The 27,805-nt window shown below is 37.1% G+C and overlaps 3 protein-coding genes across 3 annotated transcripts; 2 read left to right on the top strand and 1 right to left on the bottom strand.

Moving 5' to 3' along the window:
* Positions 1 to 622: 622 nt before the first annotated feature.
* LOC115978875 lies at positions 623 to 3,380 on the bottom strand. Its single transcript, XM_031100756.1, has 2 exons — positions 3,080 to 3,380; positions 623 to 1,916 (listed from the first exon to the last, which is right to left on the bottom strand). Exon 2 carries the CDS (start codon positions 1,793 to 1,795, stop codon positions 962 to 964), a length of 834 nt encoding a protein of 277 aa, XP_030956616.1. The 5' UTR covers positions 1,796 to 1,916; positions 3,080 to 3,380; the 3' UTR covers positions 623 to 961.
* A 2,184-nt stretch (positions 3,381 to 5,564) lies between these two features.
* LOC115981536 (nodulin-related protein 1-like) lies at positions 5,565 to 6,443 on the top strand. The gene has a single exon (XM_031103743.1). The coding sequence runs from the start codon at positions 5,697 to 5,699 to the stop codon at positions 6,198 to 6,200; it is 504 nt and encodes a 167-aa protein (XP_030959603.1). The 5' UTR covers positions 5,565 to 5,696; the 3' UTR covers positions 6,201 to 6,443.
* Positions 6,444 to 17,557: 11,114 nt separating this feature from the next.
* Positions 17,558 to 18,464, top strand: LOC115978870 (nodulin-related protein 1-like). The gene has a single exon (XM_031100751.1). The coding sequence runs from the start codon at positions 17,790 to 17,792 to the stop codon at positions 18,270 to 18,272; it is 483 nt and encodes a 160-aa protein (XP_030956611.1). The 5' UTR covers positions 17,558 to 17,789; the 3' UTR covers positions 18,273 to 18,464.
* Positions 18,465 to 27,805: the final 9,341 nt, after the last annotated feature.

Genomic DNA, 27,805 nt, shown 5'->3' with positions numbered 1-27,805 from the left:
CAGATTTTTTTTTTCTTATTTAGTACCAAATTCATGCAACCATGATTATTAGTCAAGCTTTTAACAAAATTAAAGGATATCTGTACAAAAGAGAGGTCATATAGAGATAGAAAATCTTATAAAAAGCCTCCCTATATAAAGCATCATATGCACTCTCCCAAAATACTTGTATGTATTTTAAAAGAATATGAAAATATGAATCCATATAAATCAATAGCTGCCCAGAGCTATCGTAGGCAATGATTAACAACTATTCCTGGCCTAGTGTATGGCAACAGAAGAACATTACTCTCATATCTGAGATGCTTCAGCACCCACACCAATAATTAATTCCATTTTCAGGACAAGATCAAAGCAAATTGAAGAAAAATGCTCACCCAAAGACTCTTGTGTAGTTTAGTTGTATACAAACAATAATAGGAGAATATCAATATGCTACACTTCAAAAGACCTTTTCCTTTTCTTTCTCTATTTTTTCAATTGTTGTTCTTGGAACAGAGTCTGATTTTAACAGAAACTTGGTCCATTAGTCTAGCAGATTAAAGATTGAAAAACAGTCATTTAAGCTTGCATTAAACCAAGACTACTCAAAGAAGTAACAAAAATTTCAGAAATCACCAGATTCACCACCAGAAGCACACTTGGGAAATATATTTTTATGCACATTCAAGTTCATAACATTTGGTTCTCCACTTCTATTGAACAGTGGTATTTAATCACTGACAACTGAAACTCAAAACTTACAAATTCAATACAAAACCATGCCTCTTAGAAGCTTTCCACAGCATCACAAAACCATAGGACAATCTGAATAGCCTCACAACATTGAACTGTCAAATTGTCAGAAAGTGGAGTAGTAGACTGACCAGTTTCAGATGCAAAGCAGTGGGGTGATTTTAGAAAAGAAAAGTTGCAAGTACAAGTTTTTCAGGGTTTACTGAGGCAAGTAACCAACCACATCTCATGTGTTTATTTCTCTTACCAGCCTCTCCAAAGTAGGGTATGCAAAATACAATACCAAGAAAGATGGGATAGCAAACACGACTGTGAGTATCAAGTAGATGGCCAAAATGACTGCACAGCCAGGTACTACAGAAAAGGCAATCAGAAGAAATATGATGACCAAAGGGAACTTGGATGTAAAGTGAATGAAAAAATCCAGAGATTTATGAAGCGAAAATTGGCGTCTCTCCACATTACTACTACCATTATCATTGCCAGACCCCAGATGTCCAGGGCAATGAGGAGGGGCCCTTCTAGGGTTACCATTGGTAGCTTGATTTCCAATAGCAGAATTGCATCTTGGAGACCATATTGATTGATTTTCCGCACTGGAAAAAGCAGACTTTGACCGATCACCATTCAAGCTCTCAACCATCCATAGAAGAAAGAAGTTCTTGCGAGGGAACTTTAAATTTCCATTGCAAACCAGCCGTAATGACATCAAGTGGCACCATGGACAGGAAACGAAGTATGGAATCTTAATTTGTTGAGTAGGGAATTTCAAGACAGCCAATTGAAGCCCTAGGACACAATTCTTGCAGAGAGTGTGACCACACCATAAGACATAGGGCACATTCTCAACGATGTTGAAAGATTCCCAGCATATTGGGCATTCCAGTCCTTCGTCTCGGCTAGCATTCGAACACACCTCATCATCTGAGCAGTCTTGAGAAGCTCGACTTGACTCTACTAAGTTTTTCCCTGATTTTTTCTTCAGTCCAATACTTGCAATGGCATTTGAGGCAAATTTCCACATCATGACGGAAAAAAAGGTCTGATTAGATAAGAGCATTAACTGCTACAATTGCAGAGTTGGACATTCTCCTGTGAAAGAACCACTATGCCATGAAACTTAGCCTCAAAGATTTCTCCTCCAGGTTAATTATAAACAGCTCATGTTGCTCACATCAAACCTGTAAACATAGTCCATATTTACAAAGTCAATATCCTTCTATGTAATGTGATAGTAAACAAAGTCTAAAACCAAGGACACATTGAGATACAAATAAAACTTTTGGTTGCAAAAAAGCGAGATAAACTATATTGTCATTTGTTCCAAAGTGAATTGAATCATAAATTACATACTCCTACAAGTGCAGGATTCAACTTATTTAAGGGGGATTTATAGCAAGTGTGGCATATAATGGGAACGACACAAGAGTCTGCCCAAAAACAGTGATGTGAATGACAAGAAAGTAGGAAAAATCCTTGACTCTAATTTTTGAAATATTCTTTTATTTCTTTTATATGCAAATTTTCACAACCCCTTTCACATGGCATATGCAAGAAAAATTAAAATGCCCCATCATAAAAACCGGATTACCCTTAATAGAATTACAACTTATTGTTCATCAAACCGCTAAACTGTTTGTCACAAGTTTACAGAAAAACAATCCTAATGCAATAACTGGCCAAAGAAACATAGACAAACATATATTTATGCATTGCACAAACCAAAATGTCGAACTATTATTTTACTCAACAAAAAAGAAGAAAAATATCAAACTACTACACATTTTGATCATTTTTTTTTCCAACCCCTGCTACACAAACAAAACAACTTATACAAAAACTCTCTTAAGGAATTACACGCCGCATAATAACACATGCCTTCAGGCTTCCACATCAATCCATATAAAAGCTTTGAATTTTTTTTTTTTTTTTTTTTTTCCCTATAAGTAAAGAATTTCTCTTTCATTATAGCACGCATTGCACACACGCGCGTGCACACATATATATTATATACACACACACACTAACATCAACTAACATGAGAAATGATGAACACAAAATTTTCTCTTTCTACTAATTGTATTGGTAATCACACAATGACGCATCCAGTAAGTGTATATAAACACAAATTTCAATCTTTAATTGGTAATTACAATTCACCTTATATATCAAATCCAAATTCTCTCTTATTTTCTTGATTTCATGATCACACTCACATACTTATAATTCAGGAATCAGAAATTAGAATCGTGAAAAAGAGAATTTTAGGATTTTAAGGGAAAGGGGGGGAAAGTGATGAAATTTTTATGGAAATTGGGAAAACAGAATCGTTTGTTTTTGTTACCTTTGTTCTCGGTTTGTGTGGGAATTTGGAGTGGGATTTGGAAAAACGAAGGATCGGCTCTTTCCATCTCTCTCGTTCTCGTTCTGGTTCTGGTGTTCTCTCTGGATTTCCAAAACCGTACCGATAAACGGTGGTGAGCGTGTGCACAATATTGCAGAAACGGTGTCGTGCCGATTTTAGTTTCTCTGCCAGTTGGGAATTCCTGTTTTTACAGAGAAATTCAAGGTTTTTAGTCAAAATGAATTGTATTAGTATTACTAATAAAATTACGGTTTTGCCAAGATACCCCCAACCAAGATTCAAAGGAGGATTTTTTTTTTTTCCCCTGTTAACGGTTACTAATTACAACAATCCTTTCAAATAGGACGGACAGGTCCACGTTTGTGGGGTCAATCCCATATTATTGGAGATATTATTAGGTTCACAAGAAGGAATACTAAGATAGTCTTTCTAACTAGTGAAGTCATGCCATTTATGTAAATGTGTGACTGAACTTCTTAATCAACACAAAGAATGTAAAAAAAAATTACCAAGTAATGTCATTAGAAGGATTTTTTTTTTTTGTTAATGGTTACTAATTACAACACTCCTTTCGCATAGGACAAACAAGTCCACGTTTGTGGAGTCTACTCCATATTAAAGGAGAAATTATTAGATTCACCAATAGGATTGCTAACATGGTCTTCTCAATCAATGAGACAATGTCATCTATGCAAATGTGTGAGTGACCATGACAACATTTTAATGGTTGGGAGGTTAGGAAAGACCACGTCAACAATCCTTTCAATAGACCTAATAATTTCTTATATTACAGCGGAATTTTGTGTGCAATTATTATAGGATAAAGTATGGTTAATATCCTTAAGGTTTTGACTACTGCTAAGCAGGTTCAAGACTTTTTTAAATTGTCTAACTTGGCCCCTAAACCTAGCTTGGTCTCTAAATTGTTATTTATTGGCCAGTTTTGAAAAGTTTTGAACTAATGGGCATTAATCCAAATCTCAAGAGTGTGAAAGTCTTTAGATATAAAAATTTGGTAAAAAATAAATAAATAAATAAATATGCTAATGTAACATATTATTAGTGGTAGATTAAATAGTGACGTCAACTGTAGTCCCAAATAAAAATGAGTAAAAACTTGTCAATTCAACTCTTGTAGAATTTTTTGCTTATGTAGCATTATTATATGAAAAAATACCAACTTAGAATGAGAATTTTTTGAGACCTTAGTAATATAGCCATATAGGTGGTCGGTGGTCCTTAGAGATTGTAAATAAGGTGGCTCATGCATTGGAGATGGTATTATGTGTAACGTTTACGTGCAATACCACAAGTGGATCACGCATTTATGGGATCCATCCACTAGCAGAGGGATGGGGTCATAGGGCCTTGACTTTTAAAAATTCCCTCACCCCCTTGTACAATACAACAATAATTAACAAAATGTGTTTTATAGAAAAACTTATGGGAGCTTTCAAATTTCTCATACTAAAATCAACATATTCAAAGATATAAATATTTCTCATAGTTGTTTTGTTGATATGATGTATTATAATTGATGCATGATAAAAGTGGCATCAATACTCCTCAAAAAAAAAAAGTGGTTTTTTTTTTTTTTTTTTTTGTGTATGTGTCGGATATATACATCATTTTTCTTATACACATAATATGGTTGTTTGGAAATACAATCTTGTTAGAAACATTGCAAAATTTATTCAGTTTTTCACATCTTACTCATAACATTTGAGATAATTCTTGATTGGGTCTATTACAATACAAAAACATATAAATGGAGTGCAAAAGCTGGTGATCAAGAATAAATATTTCAACACAACGTACCAATTAAATAATAACAAATATACCAAGTAGCACATATTAAAAATATAATAAATGCTCAATTATAAATAGTAATGTACATTTTTCAATGAAGAAAAAATACTTGTTAATAATTAATTGGTTTATATGCATAAATTCATTAGGATTATGTGTACCATTTATGGATTTATTAGTATAATTTGATTTAAAATTTAAAATATATATAATATTATTTAATAAAGAACTTAAAAAAACCTTATGTAATACCAACATTCTTTAGAAAAATTATATAAAAAAAAAATGCTCGCAAATAATTTTTCATAATATCATAAGATCTTAGATATGTGGATGGGGTCATGCAAAAAAAAAAAATATATCTAGCAACACAAATTATTATATAATTTTTTTACCACAAATTTGAGTGGTAAAGAAAAAATGTAGATCCATAACAAATTACTCATAACATATCACGTCATAATTGTAAAAAAAAAAAAAAAAAATGGTAGAATAGTCTGTTATAGTCCAAGAATTGCTCCCGAACAAATATTATTGATTCATAAATGGTCACGGACAAAGTGGGTCAGTTAGGAAACGTGTAATCCACGGGGATCAAACGAGTGAAGCTGCGAAGGAACACGCTCACCACATTCACATTGTTGAAAGGAAAAAGCTTCCCCGAGTTGCAACCTACCTTTATATCCACCAACAGAAAAGGTCAAGTCTTCATTATCTTCTTTATCTCCAAGTCCAACCACTACAGCCAAAACCTCTCCAATTCATTCACATTCTCTCAACACAAGCAATGGACTTTCTTTCAGATCTTCAAAAGAAAGCCAACAGTTCTTCTGGCACTCACCACCCTGAAAAGCATGAGCAACACCAAAACCAAAACCAGCACCAACACCAACACCACAAGCCATCAAACTCTGAGCTCATGGCCAGTGCCAAGTATTTAGCTGAGGCAGCCCAATCCACTTTTAGCCATGAAAGTGACAAGCTTGACAAGGCCAGGGTAGCTGCAGCAGCTGGTGATGTTTTGGCGGCTGCCTCTAGCTATGGAAAGTTGGAAGAAAAGAGCTTTGGCAAGTATGTGGAACAGGCTGAGACTTATCTCCACCAATATGGCCACTCCTCCTCCCAATCTCATTCCACCACCACCACAACCACTTCTAGCCACTCCTCCTCCCATTCCACCACCACACACTCAAAACCACACTCTGCTGGTGGTGGTCATGAAAGTGAAGGCCATTCTGAAAGTGGGTATGGGGATTACTTCAAGATGGCTCAAGGTTTCTTGAAGAAATAAGCATTTGAATTCCAGTTTCACCATCTGCTTATGCTTTGTAATTTCTTCAATTTGGTGTATCTTTAATTTCATAACCCCCTGTTTCTGTGTTTTGTTGTATCTTGTGTTGAATGGTCTATAATCTGTTTGTTCTGTATTTGTGCTTTCTGGGTTTAATTTAGCTTTTAGATTGTATAAAATGGCTGAAGCAGGTTTAGATCAACTCTGTCAATAAATTATTAATTAAGAATAAAATTTGTGCAAGGTACTATAAACATTGATTCCAATTTCCCAACTGCTTATGCTTTGCAATTTCTTTAATTTGGTGCATCTTTAATTTCATAACACCATTTTTTTTTTTTTGGGTCTTTTGTGTTGTTTGTTCTATAATCTGTTTGATCTGTATTTTTGCTTTGTGGTTTAATTTATCCTTTTTAGATTGTGTATAGTGGCTGAAGCAGATTTAGATCAACTCTGTCAATAAATTATTAATTAAGAATAAGATTTGTGCAATGTGCTATAGCTTATAGCCTAGGACATGTATCCAGTAATAAAATTTGTGCAATGTGAAATTTAGGGAAATTGAAAACAGAGTCTTTACCTTTGTTCTCAGTTTGTGTGGGAATTTGGTGTGGGATTTGGAATTGGAAGAAAAACGAAGGATCAGCCCTTTCCATCTCTCTTTCTCGTTCTCTGGATTTCGAACCGATAAACGGTGTACGCACAATATTGCAGAAATGGTGTAAGTTTGTCTATTGTGCGTCTTTAGTCTGTTCATCAATTTCAAACAGCATATTATTCAAACAATTCACAGTCCCTTGATCTGATCTGGTAGCATACAATGGAAAGTCTTAATTAATAAATATATTATGATTTATGCCCAATACTTGTAAAGGGGAACATAAAAAAAAAATAAAATAAAATAAAATAAGTAGTTTTGAAATCAATCAAAGAGAGAAAAACCATTTGGCAGTTTTATTACTTTATACCCCTTGTTGAAAAACGAATACCAATTGAATACCAATGGAATTTACGACTTGGGAAGTTAAAAACAGTAAGGCAAATACCAAATAAATTCAAAGAAAGCACATCCATTGAGAGTTGAGACTTTTGTGGACGTGATGGTGCGTTTGCCGCTCCTGTGTGTGTTCCATCTCAATCGTGTATGATTTCATTTTGAAAAAGTAGTCAGCTACAAAAGTCTTCCGGATTTGGGTTTAAATTGGGGAAAAGGAGTGAGTTTGGATTTTAATTACATGTGTGATTTTTTAATAAAAAATAAGTTGCCATAGGGGAAAAAATAAGTGCCATGTCAATGTTCCGTTAGACACATGAGCAAGAATTTAACGGAAGTTAATGGAAAGACCAATAACGCTCATTTTTTAAACTTCATGAACTAATAGCGCTTACTCGAAACTAAGGGACCAAAAAATAGACAAATTTCAAGGACTATCATTGTATTTTCGTCTTTTTATTTTTACAGAGAAATTCAAGGTTTAAGTAAAAAAATGACTATTTTTTTTTCTTGTAACGGTTACTAATTACAACACTCCTTTCATATAGGATGGACAGGTCCACATTTGGGTCTACCCTATATATAAGTGAGAGATATTTTGTGCAATTATTATAGGGTAAAATCAACTAATTGACTCATAAATCTAACTTGGCCCTTAAATTGTTAATTATTGGTCAATTTTGAAAAGTTTTGGACCTCAGGTGTTAACTGTATTTGACCCATTATTATTATATAAAAGAGAGAGTCTATAGACGTGAAAATTTTAATATAAAAAAAAAATGCAAATAGGCTAATGTGGTAGATTATTAGTGGTAAATTAAAAAGTGACATTAATTGTGAACCCAAATAAAAATTAGTAAAAATTTGTCAATTCAACTATTGTAGAATTTTTTGTATATGTAGCATTACTCTATAAAAGTACCAACTCAGAATGAGGATGTTTTCAGACCTTAGTATAGTAGCCTTTTAGGTGGTTCGTAAAGATTGTAAATAAGGTGATGCGTTGGAGATGGTAATATGTGTAACATTTACATGCAAAATCTCTTTTACATGGGGGTAAATCACTAGCAAAAGGAGAGGGTCGGAGGGGCTATGGGTTTAAAAAATTCCCTCGTCCCCTTGTAATTTTTATAGAAAAAATATATAAAATAAATTTACTAATTGGCATCCCAATTAATTTATTTATTTTTACTCTGCCATTGAATTAATCTTATATAAAAAGAAATTTTTACAGAACTGTTATACAAAATAATAAATCCATTCATGCATTTGTGCTAAAAGCTTTTTGCAATGACTAAAAAACATTGAGGATTGGGGAGACTTCCGTATATAAAGAATACTACAAATGTAAACCATTTTCCATAAATTAGTAAAAAATTTAAGTAGACTTGAGTTCCCAAAAAAAAAAACTCTAAATAAATCATCACAAAGGCAAACTATCATTGTCTAGCCTAGCCCAAGATTGAAAGCTAAATCGAAGAACTTAACCAATTAAACTACTAGAAATCCAAAGTTGATAATGTTTTAATTGAAGTAACCTTTGACACTGATATTTTGAATTAAGACCTCCATAATCAAATTCCTCCCATCTCATTATAAGTGTTGAATTATCAAAATAAATAAATAAAAATAAACTCAACCCAACTCTCAAGTCTTATAGACTTGTAGATTTGAAGCCAGTATCAGGTTTTTGTAACGTGAAAGGGGTAAAGTTAGGGTAATTTCAAAATTTTCTATATTAATTTTATAAATTGATACGTTTACTTTTGAACATAATATTTCTAATTTTCAAAGATATATAATATTTCTCACCGCTGTTTTGTTGATATGATGTATTATGCTTGAGGCATAATAAAAGTGGCATCCACAGAGATATAGTTTTTTTTTTTGGATATATATATATATATATATATATATGTGTGTGTGTGTGTGTGTGTGTGTGTGTGTGGCGTGCACATGCGTAAGAACTAAAAATGTAAAACCCCAAGCTGTGATGTCTGGATCTTCAAACCAAGCCCAAACAATGAATTTTTAATAGAGCAAGATTCTAAGTCAAGTACAACACAGAGATCCACCCAAGTCTAAAACTAATAGAACCTAAATGATAAATAGGAGTGAATGGACCAATAATTCAATGATAGAAAGCTTCCTTGGGCGAGTCCAAGGATAGATCTTATATTGATAAATAAGGATGATATTTCTTTGTTTTCTCACTTGTTCCTTTTTTCTTGGAAAATGTTTATCCCATTTTTCTGGGGGGGGGGGGGTGGTTTACTTCCTTATATAGCCCATTTCCTTGCATCCCAACCCTCCATCTATACGTTTCAGGGGATCCCTTAGGATACTTGTCCCATCAGGACCCCTCTGTAGGTGGTAGAGAGAGTTGTTAGCTATGAAGTTGCTGTTCAGGGGTCATTTCCTCATAATGCAGCTACTTAGGTTGGTGCAGAGTATTGAATGTGAAGGTGGGAGGTGTCTTATTCAGGAAACTTTCTCCCACCACCCTTGCAAGTCTTGTACCCTCCCATTGCTATCCCTTCCCTTATCCTTGGGCTTTTAAAGGATGCCAGTCGTCCTTTGGCTTCCTTGCACTCCTCAAGTAGGCACAGTCCTTGGAGTTTGCCAAACTTTCTTTGCTTGGATTGAGCAAATTCGTCCTCGGATTGGACTCCTCGGTCCTCCCCCCCCCCCCCCCCCTCTCCCTACAATATGCATGCATCATTTTTCTTATACACATGTTATAGCTGTTTGGAAATACAATCTTGTTACAAACATTGCAAAATTTATTGAGTTTTTCACATCTAACTCACATAACATTTGAGATTATTCTCAATTGGGTCTATTACCTATTACAATACAAAAACATATGAATGGGGTGCAAAAGCCAATGATCGAGAGTAAATATTTCAACACAACTTACCAATTAAATTATGAGCCTGAATTTGGTTAGGATGGGTTTAAAACTCATGTTTTACACCATCCAATAAGAGATTGCCATATCAATATTTTACTTAAAATTCAACACATCCTACTATACCTAATAACATCTCAATAAACTCCTAATTTGGTTGGATTTATATATGAGTATTAGAATTGATTAAGTGTTGTTGTGCTTATTCTTAAATATGTAATAAGATGATGTAACATGTTGGGATTGGAGAGGTAAAACATGGGTTTTACACCACATCCTTACAGAATTTAATCTCATTAAATAAAGGGTCTTGGTAACAAATGCACGTGTTAAAGATATAATAAATGCTCAATTATGAGTTGTAATGTATACTTTTCAATAAAGAAAAAAACACTTGTTAATAATTAATAGGTCATGTTAATGGATGCTCTTAGGAAAATTGTTAATAAACCATTTTAGGAAAGTTTTGATACCACTTTTATGGGAATTAGAAAAATCTATCAAAATATTAATTACCTTTTTTTTCATAAAAACTTTTCTAAAATGGTTGCCTAAAAAATGCCCGTAAGAATCTGTTAACTTTTCCCATAATTAATTAGTTTATATGTATAAATTCACTAGGATTACATATGCCTTTTATGGATATATGTGTATAATTTAAGATATATGTGTATAATTTAACTTTATTTTTTTAAAATAGATTATTTAATAAAGCACCTAAAAAACCTTAAACATTGCCTTTAGAGCAAAGAAAATCTACCATACACTATTGTGGGTGGCACGTACTACCTCTTGAGTGAGAAAATTATGGTAGAATTTTTATTGAAAAAGAAAAAAAAAAAAAACTATTGTCATACAAAGTTAATCTCATTCGTATAAGAATTTTGATACCTATTTGCTAAAGGCAATATCTAATTATTAAAAAATTCTAAGAATGATAACGAATATCATCATCTTCTAACAATAAGTAACTAAGTTTTGCTAAAATTTTGTCATAATATTTAAATTTTCGTAATGAATAATGTCATATGCTACAATTGAAACTTTTCATCAAATACCTTCAACCATACACAATGAAAATTTTGTCATCCATACTTTCTTCTTTATCATTCTACATGAGTCTAGGTGTAATCTTTAGTTTAATTAGTTTTTAATGAACACCAATTTTAGGCAAGAAAAGAAAAGAAAAATAACAAAAGCCATGTGTCATCGAATTTTCCATTAGATAAATTATTTTTGAAAATTTAAACCTACAAAATTAATGTTCTTTAAGTAACAAATAAAAAACGTTATATTACCATTCCAACTTTCTGAGCATTACTACCATCTAAAATTCAAAATACGTAAAGAAAATTTTGGGATGTTAAAATTTAGTGGGAGTATTTTAGACATTACACAATATAATATTTTAAAAATCATAAGCTTTCATTTGGGTTTAATTGAAAGAATAACAATATGATAATTTTTTTTTTGCCAAACTATTAAGGGGAAAATTACTTGATTTTAAAGTTTAAAGAGAAATTGTGAACTACCCAAACATAAAAAGATGAAAACTGTTTTAATCCTAAGTTTTTGTTTTTGTTTTTTTTGTTTTTGTGTGTGTGTGTGTGTGTGTGTGTGTAAAACTATGTGTTTTTACTTAAAATGGTGTATAAAAAAAAAATAAAAAAAAATTCAACCCAAGAAAACTATATGTGAAACAATAAATTTTGGTTCAACAAAAATTGATTGATAAAAAAAAAATTCTAAAAACACAAAAAATGACACAACATTTTCATAATACCTTTATAATTTTGTTATATTTTACTTTGACTCGTAAAGAAATTACACATTAGCAATTGTGAAATATTGTGTCAACAACAAGAGATATCTTAACATTTTCACAAAAAAGTGCTATGTACACAACATTTTCATTACAAATCATAAGTAGTAGGTTGATACGGGTTGTTATGGGTGGGAAAAAGTAATTTCATAGGTAAGTTTAAATTAGAATAACAATTTACTACCTAAGACTTGTTATGAAAATATTGTGAAAAATGTTGCGGATGTAGCACTTATTTTTTCATAATATTTTTTTTTTTTTTTTTTTTTTTTTTTTTTTTTTTTTTTGTGATTGGTTCCAGAATGATATTTTATTTTGACATATAAAGAATTAACACCTCAATAATTGTGAAAATATTATGACAATTTGTTGTGTTAATATTTTATTATTATTATTATATAGACAAGTTCAACGGATGATTTTACCCAAAAAAAAAAAAAAAAAAAAGGAGAAGAAAGCAAGTGTAACAGTGGAGATTGAACAACTCTTAAACCAAAACACTCTATCATTATCACCACATATAAATATTTAAAAAATGAGAAACTGAAATGAGCAAGAAAACTGGTATAAATGGTAATACGTTTTAAAAAATAATTAAAAAAAAAAAAAAAAAAAACGAAGGCCAACTCTCATGAAATGGTGAGTTTATGCTCACCAAAGGCCAAAATTACGGTTGAAATATCTTTACTCTATATCAAGTTTTGTTTTGTTTAATGGTGACTTTTTTTTCTTTTTCAAAAAGCCCACTGATTTGGCTTATAAAAGAGACAAAAACTTGACTAAACCAAACTAAAGCACTATAGATATGGTATTGATACTTGTGGGGGGAAAAAGACTAATAGGCCCGTTTGAATACCTATATTGGGCCAAGGGCCCAGTCCATGGAAAGACCCCTCATCGGCTAGGGAAAATCCTACTCGGATGGATATAGTCGAGGGTAAAAGAGGTAACAGACCATGAATGGCAAAACTCCAGACCGTTCCATGGGGCGAGAAAAGCACGAAAGTAGAGAAAAACGACAGATAGAACGAAAGCATAGAAGGGAAGGCAACCTTTATTGTATTCAGTGCCTTGTGCCTGACACAGCCATACTTCTCTGTCCTTACAACCACTTCCAATAATTGGAGGTAGGGGCGGATGGGACAAGTACCTGCCCTGGGGACCCAAGTCAGGAAGAGGAAAACGACTATAAAAGGGGAGTAAAAAGAAATAAATGGGAGGATGGATCCACAACACACCAGAAGCATAAGGAAAAGCTCCTCGGATTCGGCCGAGGACCAATTCTATCTGGTAAGCTTGGCCCATGAGGAACGCTATGATGGTCGTTGTCCATACACTAAAACCCAATTTTTTGGCCCACTCTCTACAAATTCATTGTATTGGGCTCGCTGGTCAAAGGTACCATGCATCTTGGGCTTGGCCTGAAAAACGCGGCCCTACAATTGGCGCCGTCTGTGGGGAAAGCTGGAGCGTTAGCGAATGCAACGACCAATCACGACAGGGTCAAGCTCCTGCCACCAGGGATCCATCAAAAAGACCGTTGTGGCGGTGGTACAAGCTACACGAAAGCCCCTCCCGTGTCTTCCAAAACACATCGTCGTTGTCGTCACTTAGCCTCCACTCAAGCCCATACTTCGAAGCGTTGATTACGCGGGAAGGGTCGTTAAGTGAAACGTGATCCTAGGGGCTTCAGATGTCAGACATTTGTCCCAGGCACCTGACAAGGGGCTAACTCTCGCGGGCTTAGTAGTCCAGTCCGTTGAATCCCCTATGGAGAGAGAAGTTAATAGCCTAAGCCCAAGTGCTAGGCAGAACCAAGGCCTTGTATAGTCCTCGAACTCAAGCCTGTGGGGAAACTACACTGAAAGGCTAAGTGCTAGGCAGAACCAAGGCCTTGTATAGTCCTCAGACTCAAGCCTGTGGGGAAACTACACTGAAAGGCTAAGTGCTAGACAGAACCAAGGCCTTGTATAGTCCTCGGACTCAAGCCTGTGGGGAAACTACACTGAAAGGCTAAGTGTTAGACAGAACCAAGGCCTTGCATAATCCTCAGACTCAAGCCTATGGGGAAACTAGGCACATTGAACACAAAGGCGAAGTGCTAGACAGAACTAAGGCCTTGTATAGTTCTCGGACTCAAGCCTGTGGGGAAACTACACTAAAAGGCTAAGTGCTAGATAGAACCAAGGCTTGTATAGTCCTCGAACTCAAGCCTGTGGGGAAACTACACTGAAAGGCTAAGTGCTAGATAGAACTAAGGCCTTACATAGTCCTCAGACTCAAGCCTATGGGGAAACTAGGCACATTGAACACAAAGGCGAAGTGCTAGACAGAACCAAGGCCTTATATAGTCCTCGGACTCAAGCCTGTAGGGAAACTACACTGAAAGGCTAAGTGCTAGACAGAACCAAGGCCTTGCATAGTTCTCAGACTTAAGCCTATGAGGAAACTAGGCACATTGAACACAAAGGCGAAGTGCTAGACAGAACCAAGGCCTTGTATAGTCCTCAGACTCAAGCCTGTAGGGAAACTACATTGAAAGGCTAAGTGCTAGACAGAATCAAGGCCTTGTATAGTCCTCTAACTCAAGCCTGTGGGGAAACTACACTGAAAGGCTAAGTGCTAGACAGAACCAAGGCCTTGCATAGTCCTTAGACTCGAGCCTATGGGGAAACTAGACACATTGAACACAAAGGCGAAGTGCTAGACAGAACCAAGGTCTTGCATAGTCCTCGGACTCAAGCCTGTGGGGAAACTACACTGAAAACCTAAATGCTAGACAGAACCAAGGCCTTGCATGGTCCTCAGACTCAAGCCTATGGGGAAACTAGGTACATTGAACACAAAGCCTAAGTGTTAAACAGAACCAAGGCCTTGCATAGTCCTCGGACTCAAGCCTATGGGGAAACTAGGCACATTGAAAGCAAAGCCTAAGTGCTGGACAGAACCAGGGTATTGCATGGTCCTCAGATCATATACCTAAAACAAGTTAAAGCTACGAATATCATCGAAAACTAGGGAAAGGGCCCTAATGCCCGGTGACCCCTTCGGACAGTCAATTTCAGATTGCACATCCTAAGGCGGTTACTCCGTTTGCAATACGGAGCGTGAGGCTGTTATCCCGGTTAGTCCTATATGGTTAACTTATTAAATATCGGCATTGTTGTGCTCATAGATTTCGATAAGTAACTCTACTGACGAGGTCATCGGTTCTAAATACGGTTCAAAAGAAAAACACCAGTACATCCATTCACACGATAATCATTGCAAAAGAGAAAGGATACGTAAAAGGTGATAAAATCATCTTTTATTAGATAAAGAGACGATACAATATACATAAAGGGGCTTAGTCAAGCCTGAAATCATAAGCTAACTGAAAATAAAATTATAACATAAAAAATACACGGGGACGATAGACCCTTCAATTATGCTCTAACGACGACTAGGCGAGCCTGGGTGGCGCTAGTGATGGAAGAGAGGAAGAAGCAGAGGCACCCAGGTGGCGCTAGTGATGGAAGAGAAGAAGAAGCGGAGGCACTCGAGTGGCGCCAGTGATGGAAGAGTGGAAGAAGCGGGAATGCCAAATCCCCGTACCAGCTCTGGCAGCAATCGAGCAAGAATCATATTAGCAATAATCGAGTGGGAGCGGATGGTACCGGCGATAGGAAATCTCAGTGCTGTCGCACCAAAAATCTGATGCGACATCCACCTGCTTCGGATTTTGGCTGAAGGAAAAAGAGGTTCCTTTCTTGCCCTATCGAGAAGAAGGAAGGATTTGAGCCTTGGTCTCCCTTGTCCTGACCGGGCCATTCTGAGTCTTGGAGATACCCAAGGCTTCTGAAGGGGATTTTGTTCCTTGACCCTCATCCCAACCATGATTACTTCGCTCCCAAAATCTCAGTCACTCTCGTAGTAGGGACTTTGGGAACTTTTGAGGAGATAGAAATCTGAAAATTCAAGACTCTGCAAATAAGGAGGGACTATCTCTCACTGCACGTCTTATATAGAGGACAAATCTGGAGGCAATCAATTCGCTCCGAAACTCCAGAAAGGAATTACAAATGAGATTAATCTCATTCGAATTCCAAAGTAGCCTTCAACCGTTGGATTTATGTCACCTCGTGAAAGAGCTCTAATTAAAGCGCGCCTCATGTATCGAAACGACAGAGATGTAGCTGAGATAGATTAAAAGAATATCCTATAGCCAAGAACGCGCCTCGAGCAAATGAAGAGACTCTGGCATTAATGGAAGGCAAGGCTTGGGAAACCGTGACAGGGGTTCGATGTCACCAAAACCCTCCTGTTTGTCCGAGGAGCCGAACAACAGGATTTTGAGGGGCTATTGTGGGGGGGGGGGGGAAGACTAATAGGCCCGTTTGAATACCTATACTGGGCCAGGGGCCCAGTCCATGGAAAGACCCCTCCTCGGCCAGGGAAAATCCTCCTCGGATGGATATAGCCGAGGGTAAAAAAGGTAACAGACCATGAATGGCAAAACTCCAGACCATTCCACAGGGCAGGAAAGGCACAAAAGTAGAGAAAAACGACAGATAGAATGAAAGCGTAGAAGGGAAGGCAGCCTTTATTGTATTCAGTGCCTTGTGCCTGACACAGCCATACTTCTCTGTCCTTACAACCACTTCCAATAACTGGAGGTAGGGGCAGATGGGATAAGTACCTACCCTGGGGACCCCAATCAGGAAGAGGAAAACGACTATAAAAGGGGAGTAAAGAGAAACAAATGGGAGGATGGATCCCCAACACACCGGAAGCACAAGGAAAAGCTCCTCGGATTCAGCCAAGGACTAATTCTATCTGGTAAGCTTGGCCCATGAGGAACGCCATGATGGTCGTTGTCCATACACTAAAGCCCATCTTTTTGGCCCACTCTCTACAAATTCATTGTATTGGGCTCGCTGGTCAAAGGTACCATGCATCTTGGGCTTGGCTTGAAAAATGCGGCCCTACAATACTTTTTACGTAGTTAATAGATAGAAATAGAAATAGAAATAAATACGGTGTATATAATACCATTTCCTTCTAACATTCATTAAAAAAAAAAAGTTAAAAAATTTAAATTAAAAAAAAAATGCTAGTTTTTTTCATAACATCATAAGATCTTAGATATATGGTTGGGATTACGCAGAAAGAAAAAAAAAAAAATATATATATATATATATATATATATATAAATATATAGTAATTCAAATTATTAGGTAATTTTTTTTGTCATAAATGTGACGTTAAAACAAAGTGTGAAAAGTGAAGAAAAGTACACGTGATAATTAACTATTCACAAATTAATGTCATGTTGTCTTGTCAATATTGCAAAAAAAAAGTTGTTGGTATAGTTTGTAGTCCAAGAATTGAGATCAAGTACAATATTCATTGAAGGGTCGAGATTAAAGATTATAAAAAGTAACTTTCAATTTCAACCATTAAATAAAAAAATATTAAAAAAATATAAAAAGTTAAATTTAAAAGTTAAAACTTAAAAATGTAAAAAATTTGAGAAGGAAATGGTATAATTGCATGGTGCAATTGCTTGATCTCAATCCGTAGTCCAAAACCACCCTTTTCAAAAATATCATACATTCATAAATGATCACTGACAAGTGACAACGGGGGCAGTTAGCAAACGTGTGGCCGGCGTGCATGAAACGAGTGAGTCTGTGAGGGAACACGCTAACCACGCTGATGAAGAGGAAGAGGCATCACTGAGTGGAACATCATTAGTCACAAGACTCGCAACCTCCTTTATATACACCAACAGATCGGTTCAAATCTTCATTATCTTCTTATCCAACAACTGTTTACAAAGCAAACCCTCTTCCAATTCATTCAGATTCTCTCACAAACACAATGAACTTTCTTTCAGATCTTCAGAAGAAATCCAACAGTTCTTCTGAGATTCACCTCCCTGAAGAAAAGAATGATCAAAACCAAAACCAACACCAACACCACCAACCATCAAACGCTGAGCTCATGGCCAGTGCCAAGTTGTTAGCTGAGGCAGGCCAAACAACTATTAGCCAGGGAGCTGACAAAGTTGACAAGGCCAGGGTAGCTGGAGCAGCTGGTGATCTTTTGGGAGCTGCCTCTAGCTATGGAAAGTTGGAAGAAAAGAGCTACGGCAAGTATGTGGAAAAGGCTGAGACTTATCTCGACCAATATGGCAACCCCTCCTCCCAATCCCAATCCCAATCCCAATCCCAATCCCATTCCACCACCACAGACTCAGAACCACATTCAGCTGCTGCTGGTGGTGATCATGAAAGTGAAGGCAATACTGAAAGTGGGACTGGGGACTACGTGAAGATGGCTCAAGGTTTCTTGAAGAAATGAACATTTGAATTCCAATTTCCCAACTGCTTAAGCTTTGCAGTTTCTTAATTTGGCGTATCTCTAATATTACGACACCCTTGTTTCTGAGTGTTTTTTTTTTTTTTTTTTTTTTTTCAATCTGGTGTTGTATGTTCTATAGTATGTTTGTTCTCTGTTTAGCTTTTAGATTGTAACGTGGCTGAAGCAGACTTAGATCTACTCTGTCAAGAAATTATTAATTAAGAATAAAATTTGTGCTATTTGCTATAGCTTATAGCCTATAAACCAAATATGTATCTTTACTCTCTAGCTCATTTCTCAAAATATTGCACTGTATTGGATGACCTAGCCTAGGACATGTTTCCATTAATTTTTCTCTTTTTTGGTGGGTACATATTCCTGACTACCTTTTTTTTTTTTTTTTTGGAGAAAAAGGTAAGCTCTTATAAGCTATAGCTTATAGCCTCACTTCTTTATTCGCTAACACGGGTTCTCATAACAGTAATTTACCTATCCTCAAACTACTTAATGTCCTCAAATTAGGCTCCCAACCCAATTTGTACATAGTTACATACTATTGGGCCCATCACCCTCACAATAATAATAATAATATGACATTCTTTCATGTGTTTGGTTGTTTTGAAAACAATTCACACAAAAGCTATAAAAAATTAAATATTTGTGAATTTGCTAAAATTAATCTTAACAATTTAGATTTCCTAATGACATTTATATATAAACAAATACTGTAGTATTTACTTTATGTAATTAATAAGATTACTAATAGGATAAATATTTTTAATTAGTTTGTTATATTAATTATTTTAAGTGTTATATTAATATTTAAGTATAATTTAATTTTTGATATTATTTCTCTAAGATTTATACGAGAAATCCTTCTCAAAAAAAAAAAAAAGATTTATAAGAGAAACAATTAATTTAAAATATTATATTTTTGCTCAAATTTAGTTGCTTTTAAAACTATAATAACAAAGTCGAACAAAAGAAAAAAAAAAATAATGACACATAATCAAGATGAAAAAAAAAATGATTGAAGAATATTTGCATTCTTGAGTAGGCGTGAAACAAGCCTATATATATCAATTACTATATCATGCAATTTTTAAATTTTTAAATATGATCAAATCACACTCTTATTGTCTTTTGATTTTGTCTATAAAATAAAACACTAAAGATTAATTATAAATTTTTGTTAGAACAATTATTGAAATATTGGAGAAAACTAAGAAAGTATTTACTCTCCCTTATGACTCATCTTTCTGTTAGTTCTCAACTCTCCCATGGCAATCACATATTGCAAGGCTTGTGTTGAGTTGCACATGCCTGTATGCTAGAATGCCAATTTAGTTGATATTGTTCAAGTACAGGATCTACCAATTGGATTCTTGGAAATCTTAAAAGAGCTTTTGGGTTGCAAAACATGAAAGACATGCTAGATAACGTGCAAGAAAATCAATATATTAGCGGGAGGAGGAGGAGTGGTTCAGGATGAAGATGGTAACTAGATCCTTGGCTTCTCTTGCCGTATTGGCATCACATCTAGCTATATTGCTAAATTATGGGATATGCGAGATGACCTTACACTTTGCCTTAACAGAAATTTTCTAGTTGTGATCATTGATCTAGATGCCAAAGCTGTTATTAAAGTGATATCTAATCCCAACCAACCTAATTCTATTATTTCTTCTATTGTCAATGACTGTAGGCACCTAGCTTCCAAAATCCCCCAGACTCGGTTTAATTAGTCACTACTTCAGAGAAGCGAACAGATGTGCGAATCTCCTTGCAAAAAGGGAACTCACCAATTCTTAGGCCTTATTATGTATGATAGTCCACCTATGGACTTAGAGAAATGTATTTCTTTTGAATTTTCTGGGTTGTAGCTTAACAAGCGTTGTCCTAAGATGCTTGCTTCTCTTTAATTAGCTTTTAATGTTATTTCATTTTTACCAAAAATAAATAAATAAATAAATTGTCGGTATCTTGTCTTTCTCGATTGTAATTGTGTGCTTTATTTTAATATAAATAAAATTTCCATTCCAACACTCTTGTCATCTCTTATCCTAGTAAACTGATATCATGATTGTTATTAATTTCTAGTGGTACTAAAAGCTGAGATCAAATTCAACTTGTATGAGCACAATTTGGTTCCTAAGCCCAAAAGGTAAAAGGATTTGGGCCCAAAGAGCCCAATACAATAAATTTGTAGAGAATGGGTTAAAAAACTAGGTTCTACTGAGTTAGATAACAATTATAGTGGATCTAGTATCCAGATGATAAGAAAGCAAAGATAAACTAGTTTTACCCAAAGAAAATCATCCTCGGCCCAATCCGAGGAGATTAGTTCTTGTATATATTTCTTTTGGATTTGATTACAAGTCTAGTTCTTGTTGTTCTAGTGTTTTTCTCTCAATTTCTCGATCCCTCACTATAATGGGATCATTCTCCTTTATATTGCTCCCTTTCCGTCTATCTCAGCCCTCCACATGTAAATCAAATGGCTGACTTTTGTCCTTGTCCCATCGCACCTTCCTGAAACTTTTAGTGGTAGTTGTAAGGTTGAACATCACTGTTCAGACATTACTTCCACATTAATGCGACCAGAGAGTTAGCTACGGAACATTTAATGCGGCGGTAGCAGCTTTCCCTCAGATATTTCTCACTTTCTTTATACCTTATCCCTTCCTAATGCTTATCTCTGCCAGCAAAATCGCCCAGAATGTTGTCCCTGATGTCAAGCCAACCCTTTTGACCTCTGCCCTGTTAAGCCAAGGTGAAATCTGTCCTCGAACATACTTCTTGGAACCTTAAAACCAAACCCCTTCACCCATTCACTAGCTTGCACTCCCACACTAGCGTTTACCCGTCCTCTGAGTATTGAATGTCCTCGAACAGGGCCTATGGCCCAATATACCCTTCTGGGCCTACCATCCCTACAATAACCCCTTGAAATTCTTCTTTTTTGGCTCCTCAGAAAAAAGGAGGATTTCGATATTACCATTACTATCCTCTTCTTGCCATATGTCACCTCTGTATGCGTAGATGCCTTTCCAACTGCCCAACACACGCTCCTGGCGTTTCGGCATACAGGACGTGTTTGTATTAAATTCCTGCGACTTTGTGTCCCCCACGTTCTACGACATGATAAAGATCCAATGGCTAAGGATCTCATTGGAACTTGAGCGGGAATTTTCCTGCTCTCCTTTCCCTCTAATACAAATACCATTCGAAGACCACATCACTTCACTTTTGCAATCATAAATATCAAGAGCTAGTCCAAGGAGAGTTCCTTCCTTCGCGTAAGTCATTTAAACATTCTCTTTTTCTTTCTCTTATACTTTTTTCTTTATACAGAGTCTTTCTCTCCTTGGCCCCCCTAACTTCCTTTCACCTTCCTTTCACCTTCAACTATTTTTGACAAATGGGTAGATTTGCTTACCTGGTAGACTCCCTAGAGAGTATAAAGAGCTTTAATGCTCAATATGGAATCCCACAAGGGGTTTCCATTAGGTACTGTAAACAAGGGGATTGGTACACCCAGAGGCAAGAGGGAGAAGTTGTAATCCTGATGATCGCCTTCATAGAAGGAGGGATGAGAATTCCCATGGACAGAGTCACTAGGGATTACCTGATAGCCCATAGATTAGCACCCACCCAATGTGCCCTAAATATGTTTAGGATCCTAGGTAGTGTTGATGTCCTCAACAAGAGATGGGTGTGAACCTCACCCATCACGACATTAACTGGGTTTACAACCGCCATAAACTAACAAGGCAGGGCTACTACCTAAAAACTAGGGAACCTGCAGTTAGGCTCATATCGTGCCTCCCTGAGTCTAATAAGGGCATGAATAAGGACTACTTAATTGTCTTAGGGGAGTGGCACGACGACCTTCATTATCCGACAAGAGAAGGGACACCAGGTGGGTTTTTTAGGTCTAGGTCTATTGTTATAATAATAATACCCCCTTTTCTCACCGACATCTTTCGTGCTCATTTGTTTTTTGTTTTTTGTTTTTTTTTTCTTCTTGTACTTATAATTTTAGTTCCCTCTGATTTGTTCTGCTTTTTCTTAACAATATTTTTCTTTTTCCAATGGTTTTGCAGATAAGCACGTTGCTACTCCGAACATGAACTTAGTTAACTGGCCAGATTTAAATAAAGTACTCAAGACCGAGGTCTTTATCCATAGTGACGGGCAGTTAAGGGCAACCCACATCATCCTCGACTACAACCCGATATCATCCAACTTTCAAGCACCAAAGTATGTTATCAAGGCGAGGGACCCACGTTTGCACCAAATCAACGTAGCAGTTCCTGGCTTCCTCGTCACCAGTCCTGTTCTAGAGGGTGTACTGCAGGTGGAGCTACCCTCTCGATCTGCAACCGAGGTGGAAGCAACTTCCTCCCAACTAATAATCAAAGAAGAGGAAGAAGAAGAAATAGTAGAAGTTTCATACTTCGAGGATGACTTCGAGGTCTTTAACCAGTTCGAGGCCCCAGAAGTCCTAGCCGGTGATTTCAGCCATCTCCTTTCAGTCCAAGTCAACCATAACCAGGAAGCCACTGATATTCCAAAAGCCATGGGAATACAGTGTAGGACAAGTTCAAGTCTCCGAGAGTTGTTGTAATCCCAAGCTGGTGGCAACGTGCTAGGGAAGGCAACACAAACCAAGCCTCCCACCCTTTCATCCACCCAATCTCTCCAAGCTGACCCTATCAACCATAAGAGGAAGAGGGAGTAGAAGGGCAAAAAGGTGGTGGAAGGAGTAAAATGCCATTCCTCCCAGGAGGCTGAGGCCCAAAAGGGGGCCAAACAAGCCAGAGTGATGCAAACGATGGTAGACAAGAGAAGTGATTCTCAAGTCGGACCTCCAGCCTAAACTCCTACCTTAGTACTTGATAGAGTTCCCCTGCCTGTTGATGCCTCCATCAGGGACTTCCAGCAAGGGAGGGCTGGTTACGTGGCCTATGCTGTGGAACATGCATTGCTGACGCCGTGGAACAGGCGTTGCTATTGCCTGGGGACATGGCCAATCTAAGGTAAATGAGGAAACATGAGGTATTCCTCAGCTTGAAGAGGGACTTTGCTCTGGTAAGTTCATAAATTGGCTTTCTCATATTCAAAATTATAATTTTTTTTTTTTTTTAATTATCATGCTTGTTCCCTTGAAAGGCTGTCCAAGCTGCACACAAAACCAAGGAGTTGGTGAACGGCTCCTATAGGCAAATGAAAGATGAAGAAGCTAGGCAGATTGTTGCTGTAGAGGCCTTTAAGGTGGTGGAGAAGAAGATCCAGGAGCTGAATGTCAAGCTCACCGAAGCTAACTAGGAGAAGAAGAGTGTCGAGGCTGCTCTGTAAAGGGTTGAAAGGCAGGTAGAGGCTCATTGCAAGTAACTTCGGCAGGCTGAGGATGAGCTCTATACAACTAAGGATCACATAAAGGTCCTGAAGAAAAAACTAGAGGAGGCTGAGAAGGCTAAGGACCAAGCTGAGCAAGACGAGTATGATGTGGGGGTGGCAGAGACCGAGGAGGCTCTCAAGACTGAGGTCTCAGAGGTATGTAGGAACTACTGCCTCCAAGTGTGGAACGAGGCCCTTAACCAAGCTAGGGTTGAGGCCTCTTCCTCCCTTAGGAGAGCAAAGAGTGTATACTATCCTCTTGCCATCTGCGCATCAAGCTCTTCCAGATCCAAGGTTAACACTGTCTCTGAGGAGGCAGATATTGGCAAGGATAGCCCAGCCAAGGCCCTTCTCTCCTTTGACAGTCCTTCCAAAGAGGCCGAGCAGCTTGGGGTCGCTGTAAAGGAAACAGGCACAACCAAGGGAGTGGCCCCTGATGTCACCAAGCCCCCAGTTGCTCCTGATGCTACTAAGCCTCCACTTGCCCCCAAAGACCCCCCCCTCCAAAAGAGAAAGAGGCCTCCCAAAAGATGGAGATTATCTTAGCAACTCTTCCAATGCCAGCCAAGGAAGACCTCAAGGATAAAGGCCCAGAATCCTTAGTAGCAACACTTGCCTAGTCCACCAAGGCCCCTACAAAAGACAAGCTTATAATCAAAATGAAGTAGTTTTTTTTTTTTTTTTTTTAACTATTGTTTCTATTTCCAAAATTTGTAATTAATTTTCCCTTTTGTAATCAACTTGCCTTTTTGTAAGGCTTAGCTTAATGATAATTATGGGCTTTTCTTTTACTCTTGTGATACTTACACAAATCCTAACATAGTCTCTATTTCACTTAATACTTAACCAATATGAAAACGAGACACGACTTCATTTAGTTATCTACATAAAAGATATCATGCTTATCATACCTTAAGTATAGCTAAACAAGCGGATCCTGTATATTGTTGAATTTTTCTCTAATTTCACACAACAGGGGAGCATCCGTCCATTCAGGGCTCTACCTAACCCTCCACTTACCAGTAAGTCTAAGAAACTGTAGGTGATAATTAGCTCACAAACAGATCATCGATATACTTGCGAATGCTTTAAGTGATGCTTAAGAGTGTTCTTCTGATTAAGCTACTACAATGAGAGTTTATGCTATTTAGTATGGCTGGGCTGAGTACTTATTTGCCCAATGCATGTGAGTCAAGGAACCTAAAAGGCCTGAAGTTTTGTTTAGTATTTTCATAGTCAAAGAAATGTGAACGTACCAGGATACATGGTCTAAGGAACCAGACAAAGCCACGATTTTGTTTAACACTTAAACAAATTATGAAGAGAATTAATTTACCCAAAGTATGTGGTCCAAGGAGCTAGGCATGACCAAAGTTCTTTTTAATACTCAAACAAATTATGAGAAGTATTAATTTACCCAAGGTATGTGGTCTGAGGAACCAGGCATGATCAAGATTCTATTTAATACATAAACGAACAATAAGAAGTATTAATTTACCTAAGGTATGTGGTCTAAGGAGTTAGACATGACCAAGGTTCTGTTTAATACTTAAACAAATTATGAGAAAATATCAATTTATCCAAGGTATGTGGTCTGAGGAGCCAGGCATGACCAAAATTTTGTTTAATAAAAGGTATTAATTTACCCAAGGTATGTGGTTCGAGGAGCCAGATATGACCAATGTTCTTTTTTATACTTAAACAAATAATAAGAAATATTAATTTACCCAAGGTATGTGGTCCGAGGAACCAGGCATGACCAATGTTCTATTTAATACTTAAACAAATAATAGGTGTAACGCATAATGTCATAAACAAAAATATGGCAAAAATGAATTTTATTAACAATAATACATTCGCAGGTTATTTAAATTCTAAGGGCGTGGTATAACATTTTCATCTAGATCTTCGAGGTACACATACTCCAACCACTGAGGTGATACGATATGCCCCTTCCCAGTTGGGCCCTAACTTTCCCCATGCTGGGTTCTTTGCAATACCCACAATCTTTCTTAATACTAAGTCTCCAGGCGCTAATGGCCTTAACCTCACATTTGAGTCGTACCCCTTCTTGAGCTTCTGTTAATAATATGCCAATTGAACCATGGCATTTTCTCTTTGCTCTTCAATCAAATCTAAGCTTTTCTCTAATAATCCTTCATTATTGTTTGGAGTAAAAAAGCTCATTCTCAATGTTGGAAATCCGGTCTCTAAAGGAATTACTGCCTCAGTCCCATAAGTTATTGAAAAAGGAGTTTCTCCTGTTGACCTACGAGGGGTAGTGCGATACGTCCAAAGAACATGTGACAGCTCTCCTACCCATTTACCCTTGGTATCGTCCAACCTCTTTTTGAGTCCATTCACTATGACCTTGTTGATAGCCTTGGTCTGTCCATTCCCCTGTGGATATGCCAGGGTGGAATACCTATTCTTAATGCCTAGGTCACAACAGTACCTCCTAAATGCTTTGCTATCAAACTAAAGACCATTGTCCGAGATGAGAGTATGAGGAATTCCAAACCGAGTAACAATATTTTTCCACATGAATCTCTTGGCATTCATGTCCCAGATATTTGCCAGTTGTTTAGCTTCAACCCACTTGGTGACGTAATCTGTGCCAACCAGTAGCCATCTCTTATTCCTTGCTGCCCTAGGAAAAAGTCCTACAATATCTAAGCCCCATTGAGCAAAAGGCCAAGGGCTAGAAAGAGGATTAAGGACACCCTCTGGTTGATGAATATTTGGAGAAAATCTTTAACATTGGTCACACTTCTTTATGTACTTGTGTGCTTCTTTCTACATATTTAGCCACCAATATCCCTGAGTGGGGGCTCTGTGAGACAAGGATCTGCCTCCTGTGTGGCTTCCACAAATCCTTTCATGTAACTCTTCTAGGAGTAAGTCCACTACCTTGAGGTGTATGCATAGAAAATACGACCTAGAAAAAGAGCACTTGTACAACTTTTGGTCCTCAGAAAACCAAAATCGAGGAGCCTTTTCACTTTGTTAGCCTCAGCCTTCCCCTCGGGCAAGATACCCTCCTTAAGGAATAGCACAATAGAGTCCATCCAGCTAGGTCTTACCTTAATTTGATGAATCTGGACTATCTCTCTTCTCATCTCAGTAGGTTTGCACAAGTCTTCAACAAGGATAATCTGAGGTAAGCTCTATGTCGAGGAGGTTGCGAGTGTGGCAAGAGAATTAGCATGTGTATTCCTACTCCTAGGGATTTGTAGTAAGGTGAAAGACTCGAACCCTGATTGCAAGTGCCTGACTTGATTCAAATACTCTTGCATTCTCACTGGCCTCCAACTTTCCCTTTATGTAGCCTACAACAAACCTTGAATTTGAAAATATCTTCACTATTTTTCCTCTCATTTTCTGAACCATAGTCATCCCTACTAATAAAGCCTCATACTCAGCTTCATTATTTGTGGCCTAGAAAGCCAGCCTTAAGGATTTTTCAATAATGATCTTCTCAGGAGAAATTACAACTAGCCCCACTTTAGATCGGTAGATCTTTTTTGATTTGCTGCACCATCAACGTATACCCTCCAAGATAAAGGCCTTTGCAAGGAGACCATACCAACTAATTTTCCATCCATGTTTTGCTTCTCCACTTCCTCTTCCAATGGGAATTCAGCAAACTTGGCCACCAAATTTGCGAGGACCTAGCCCTTGATAGAGGCGTGAGGCATATACTTGATATCAAAAGCCCCTAGGATTGTACCCCACTTGGTAATCCTTCCTATGTAATCAGCACTCCGAAGTAATGATTGAAGTGGAAGTTGGATTAAAACAACAACTGTGTGGGATTGGAAGTAGTGAGGGAGCTTACACGTAGCATGCACCACTACCAAAATGGCATTTTCCAGTGGTAGGTAACGAACCTCGAACTCATGTAATGACTCACTCACATAATAAATTGGCCACTGTACTCCATTATCAACTCGTATCAGTACTAAGCTTACCACATGGAAGGCTACAACAACATAAGCAAACAGGACTTCCTCTTACTCGAGCCAGGACATAATAGGTGGCCGAGAATGGTATTCCTTCAGCTGCTGAAAGGCAAGGGCACACTCCTCGGTCCATTCAAACCCCTTCCACTTATGCAACAACTAAAAGAA

This window comes from Quercus lobata, chromosome 3, assembly GCF_001633185.2.
Source record: "Quercus lobata isolate SW786 chromosome 3, ValleyOak3.0 Primary Assembly, whole genome shotgun sequence".
NCBI classification, from domain to species: Eukaryota; Viridiplantae; Streptophyta; class Magnoliopsida; order Fagales; family Fagaceae; genus Quercus; species Quercus lobata.
The sequence above is the reverse complement of the archived record's forward strand: the minus strand, read 5'-3'. Positions and strand labels throughout refer to the sequence as shown.

Bases quoted from the DNA above. Each gene is read 5' to 3' on its own strand.
- LOC115981536 (XM_031103743.1), top strand. From the start codon at position 5,697: ATGGACTTTCTTTCAGATCTTCAAAAGAAAGCCAACAGTTCTTCTGGC.
- LOC115978870 (XM_031100751.1), top strand. From the start codon at position 17,790: ATGAACTTTCTTTCAGATCTTCAGAAGAAATCCAACAGTTCTTCTGAG.
- LOC115978875 (XM_031100756.1), bottom strand. From the start codon at position 1,795: ATGCTCTTATCTAATCAGACCTTTTTTTCCGTCATGATGTGGAAATTT.